We start from the raw sequence: 5,205 nt of genomic DNA, 5'->3' as shown, positions 1-5,205 counted from the left end.
TGTCGGCTTTCCGCTTCACCCCCTTTTTCTGGGAAGAGGGAAGGTGGGATCAGAGGGGTCGAGAGGGGGAGGGTGGAAGGTGGACTGGCAGGTGGGACCCTCGTCCTCGCATCTGGGACCCCCGGTTTGACATGTGGGACCCCCATCCCAACATCTGGAACCTCCATCCCAGCATCTCAAACCCTCCTCTCAACATCCGGAAACTCCATCCCAGCACCAACATCCCTCGTCCCAGTGTCTAAAACCCCCATCCCAACACCCAGAACCCCCGTCCCAGCCCCCTCGATCCCCCACATCCCATCTCCCCCAGAATTCCCACCTTGGCCACGGGCTGTGTGGGCGCGGGCGGGGCCAGGACGGCCGGAGCGTTGGGATGCAGGGATTTCAGGATGGGGGCGGAGATGACCGAGGGGTGGGGGATGTTGACGATGGTTGTGGGGATCTCGGGGGTCGTGGGGGGGTACACTGTGGGCTGGGACACTGAGGACACGGCCGGGACCTGCTGAGCTGCCGTCAGTCCCGCCAGGAGCGCTGCAAACGGGCAGAGAAAAGAAACTGGGAATGTTGCTGTTATCCCAAGGGACACCCAGGGGAAAAAGGGCTGGGGCCCCCCAGGGGCCTCCCAAAGGATACAGGGAATACATGGAGCCAAGGGTTGGAGACCCCCTGGGCCCTCCACTGTCATCCCACTGTTCCCAAGGGACACAGACAACACCTGGAGACGGGGATTGGGGACCTCTAGGAATACCAGTTTTATCCCAAAGGACACCCTGGAATACTGGTGCCAGGTCTGGGGACCCCCAGGACCCCTCAATGTCACCCCAAGGGACACAAAGCACCTGGTGGAGCTTTTGGGGACCCCCCACCGTCACCCTCACCCATTCCCAACTTTTAGGGCCCCCCAACTGCCACCCCCACCCATTCCCAACTTTTAGGGCCCCCCTTTTCCTCACCTGCTGCCCTGGACGCCCCCTTTTTATGGCTGTTCTTGGCCACGGGCACCACGATCTCCTGCTCCTCCGGAGGCATCTGGGCCACCTTCTGCAGGAAGATCTTCTCCAGGGTCTGCGCCATCAGCACGATGTCATCCGTGGGCTGTGGGAATCGTTGGATCTGGAGTCAGGGAATGCCGGGCACGACTTTTGGGGGTGCCAGGGGTGTTTTGGGGGCGGTCCCACCTTGTTGTAGATGTAGCAGTTGGTGAACATGGTGTTGAAGTCCTGCATGCACTCGGCTGCCCCCCAGTAATAGTTGTTCTCCAGGCGCCTCTTGATGGTTCCCATATCCATGGGCTGCTTGATGATCTTGTGGTAATCCTGGGAAAACAGCGACAGCGGGGACGGGGGGTCACAGCGGGGTCACTCGTGCTCAGCTGAAGGGGGGCTCAGGGGGTGGGAAGGGGGGAAGGGGAGGAACTCCCTGTGGATGTGGCGGGAATGACTGGGAATGTTGTCGGAAGCGGCTCCCAAGGGGGGGTCGGGGTGGTCAGAGGGTGGGAGCAGCGGGGAGGTGACACAGGGGTGGGAGTGGGAATTTGAGCTGAATTTAAGGGGAATTTAAGCTAAAGTTGAGGTGGATTTAAGCTTAACTTGAGATAGGTTTAAGCTAAACTTGAGGTGGATGTAAACTAAATTTAGGAGAAATTTAAGATAAACTTAAAGTGAATTGAAGCTAAATTCAAGGTGAATTGAAGCTAAATTGAACCCAGATTTAAACTAAATTTAAGGAGAATTTAAGTTGAACTTAAGGTGGATTTAAGCTAAACTTAAGGCAAATCGAAGCTGAACTTACAGTGGATTTAAACTAAGTTCAAACTGAATCTAAGCTACATTTAAAGTGGATTTATATTAAATTTAGGATGAATTTAAGGTAAATTTAAGATGAGTTAAAGTTAAACTTCAGATGAAGTTAAGCTAAATTTTAGGAGAATTAAAACCATATTGAAGGTGGACTGAAGTTAAACATAAAGTGAATTTAAACTGAACTTAAGATAAATTGCACCAAAGTTGAAGGTGGTTTTAAGCCAAATTAAAGCCAGCTTTAAGGGAAACAGAAGCTGAATTCAAACTAAACTTAAGGTGGATTTATAACACGGATTGAAACCAAATCTAAGGTGGATGTAAGCTAAACTTAAGATGAATTAAAGCTAAACTTCAGCTGCATTTAAGCTAAACGTAAGGTAAGTTAAAGATAAACTTACCAAGAACCTAACCTAAATTTAAAGGTAAACTACAGCAAATTTAGAGTGAATTTAAACTAAACCTATCTTGACCTGAACCTAAATTGAAGGTGAGTGGAAGGGCAATTAAAATCAAATTTTAGGGGGCAATTTAAGCTGGGCTTAAGTCGAGCTTAAACCGAATGGGAACAGCAACCCCTCCGGTTTGGATTTACCTCCTCGGGCTTTAACTCCTTGGGCGCCACAGGTGCCTTAAATTTGGGGGCCTCGGGATGTCTTCTACAAACTCATGGATGGGAGACATCTGCAAAACGCATTCAGGGCACAAGAGATTAGGTCGGGAGGCGCCGGGAATATCCCTCATCCATAACTTTGTAGGGACATCGGGATCCCTCCTCCGGGATAGCGGGAGCCCCGGGGGGGGATGCAGGATGGGATAATGGGGTGACACCTGTGGCCGAGCGGGATTAAAATCAAAGCTGGATCTACCTCTGCCTGAGTGGGACTAAGGACTGGGGCAGGGGAGGGGTCGCACACCCACACGAATTCCCGGCATTCCCACCCTCAGGAATTACCGGCAGGCCCAGCTTGACGGCGTCCACGGGCTGGCGGAAGGGCCACGCGAACTGGTGCTTCCACAGCGCCTTCATCACCACCTTGTGCAGGTACTGGAGCTGGTTGGTGATCCGGCCGGGCTTTTTGGGATTGGAAACCTCGGGAGGCGGCGGGTTGGCCTGAGGGTTGGGAAGGGCCGGAGCCGAGGCCATGGTGGGGCTCTCGAAGCCCTCGTAGAGCAGCGAGGGTTTGCGGATCCGCTTCCCGGGAGTCGACTCCGTCGGCGTCGCCAGCGCCATGAGCCCGGCATTGCCCTCCCCCAGGAGCCTGCGAGGGAGGGGAGAACACGTGGGATTCAGGGAGGGGATTCCCGGGAAGAACTGCTACGGAGCACCACCCCGTTCCCAGTACCACCGTTCAGATCTCTGGGGATGAGGGGGAGCTTCCCAAGGCAATTCTGGCCATGAACCCCCATGGACTCTGCCCAGGAGCTCCCATGGATTTCAGCCATGAACTCCCAGGAATTTTGGCCACAAACTCCCAGGAATTTCAGCTCTGAACCCCCATGGATTCTGCCTGAGAGACCCCATATTTTCCCCAGGAATTCTGTCCATAAAGTCCTGGGAATTTCAGCCCTGAATCCCCATGGACTTGGCCACAAACCCCCAGGAATTCCAGACATGAACTCATGGGAATTTTGGCCCTGAAGCCCCATGGATTTTGTCGTGAACCCCCAGGAATTCTCCCCAGGAGCTCCCATGGATTTCAGTCACCCAGCATTGCCCTTCCCCAGGATCCTGTGGGGAGGGGAGGAGACACACAGGGGTTAAGGGAAAAGGGGGATGGATCTGCTTCCCAGAATTCCCGGGAGAGAGTCCCGGAAGGAGCTGACACTGCTCCTTGAGCTGTTATCAGGGCCGAAGCAGCGCCGTTACCACTGTCCAGATCTTTGGGATGAAGAGGAGCTTCCCATGGGAATTCTGGTCGTGAACCCCCATAGATTCTGCCCACAAGCTCCCATAGATTTCAGCCATGAACTCCCAGGAATTCTGGCCGTGAACTCCTGAGAATTTCAGACACAAACCCCATGGATTCTGCACAGGAGCTCCCATGGATTTCAGTTACGAACACCCAGGAATTCTGGCCCTGAACTCCCAGGAAGTTCAACTCCAAACCCCCACGGATTTTGCCATGAAACCCCATGCATTCCACCCATGAGCTCCTGTGGATTTCAGCCACAAACCCCCAGGATTCTGTCCACAAGCTCCCAAGAATTCCCAGGAATTGCACTGATTTCTGGGAAAAATCAGTGGGTTAGAGCAATAATCAGCATTTTAGAGCAACGAGGGGTCTGAGGGTCCTGAAATATCCAGAAAAAAGGAAAATTACGGAAAACAAACTGGGAAATGCCACAGTGGCCATGGGGACCCCGGGACACCACCACCAAGGTTTGGGGGGATTCCCGGAACAGGGTCCCCCAGGACACAGATTCCAAGGCTCCAGGGACCCCCAGAACAACCACCAAGCTTTGGGGGGGTCCCACAACAGGGACCCCCAGGACAGTGATTCCAAGACTCCGGGGACACCCAGGACACCACCACCAAGGTCTTGGGGGGGTCCCAGAACAGGAACCTCCAGGCACCAATCCAAAGGCTCCAGGGACCCCCAAGACTCCCCCAAAATTCCAGCTGTTCCCACAATCAGCTCCTGGCTGAGCTCTCGAGCCTCTCCCCCAGCTCAGCTTTGGGGGGGCTGGGACCTCCTTTTTTCCCTGAGCTGACCTCTGGGTGACCCCAGGAGTGTCCCCAAGGGCACGACCCCCCATGACAAGGACAGTGACCCCCAGGGCCACTGTCACAGCTTGGGGGGTCCCACAGTGTCACTGTCACAGCATGAGGCTCCCTCAGGGTCACAATGGTGGGGTCACATCCCGTGGGGGTCCCAAAGTGTCAGAAGGTGGGGGTCCCACTGTATTGGGATGACACAACCTGGGGGTCCCACAGTGACACTGTCACAACATTGGGGTCCCACTGCACGGGGGTCCTACAGTGCCACAACATAAGAGTCCCACAGTGACACTGCTATGGCTTGGGGGTCCCACAGTATCACAACATGTGGGTCTCAACACAGGGATTCCAGAGAGACACTGTTACAGCTTGGGGTTCTCAGTGACACAATGTGGGGGTCCCACCATGACACTGTCACAGCACAGCGGTCCCATCATGTGGGGGGTCCCACCATGACACTGTCACATCTTTGGGGTCCCGCAGTGTCACAATATAGGAGTCCCACTGTGTTGGAGTGACACAACCTGGGGGTCCCACAATGACACCTTCCCACCCTGCGGAGGTCCCACAGTGCCACTGTCATGACATGGAGGTCCCACAATGACACTATCACAGTGTGGGGGTCCCAACTTGTGGGGGTCTCACAGTGCCACAGGGTGAGGGTCCCACAGTGACACTGTCACA

At 54.5% G+C, this 5,205-nt stretch overlaps 1 protein-coding gene across 1 annotated transcript in view; it reads right to left on the bottom strand.

Annotated features, from left to right (window-relative positions):
* LOC103764359 (bromodomain-containing protein 2) overlaps positions 1–3,732 on the bottom strand; it is a 7,295-nt gene extending 3,563 nt beyond the window's left edge. Inside the window, exons 1-6 of the mRNA XM_029958867.1 lie at positions 3,670–3,732; positions 2,755–3,117; positions 1,179–1,316; positions 954–1,095; positions 320–531; positions 8–28 (exon numbers count right to left, since the gene is read on the bottom strand). Coding sequence (XP_029814727.1) covers positions 8–28; positions 320–531; positions 954–1,095; positions 1,179–1,316; positions 2,755–3,117; positions 3,670–3,732 — 939 coding nt within the window. The remainder of the gene's footprint in view (positions 1–7; positions 29–319; positions 532–953; positions 1,096–1,178; positions 1,317–2,754; positions 3,118–3,669) is intronic.
* Positions 3,733–5,205: the final 1,473 nt, after the last annotated feature.

Source organism: Manacus vitellinus, unplaced genomic scaffold (assembly GCF_001715985.3).
Source record: "Manacus vitellinus isolate BGI_N305 unplaced genomic scaffold, ASM171598v3 scaffold_176_pilon, whole genome shotgun sequence".
NCBI classification, from domain to species: domain Eukaryota; kingdom Metazoa; phylum Chordata; class Aves; order Passeriformes; family Pipridae; genus Manacus; species Manacus vitellinus.
The sequence above is the reverse complement of the archived record's forward strand: the minus strand, read 5'-3'. Positions and strand labels throughout refer to the sequence as shown.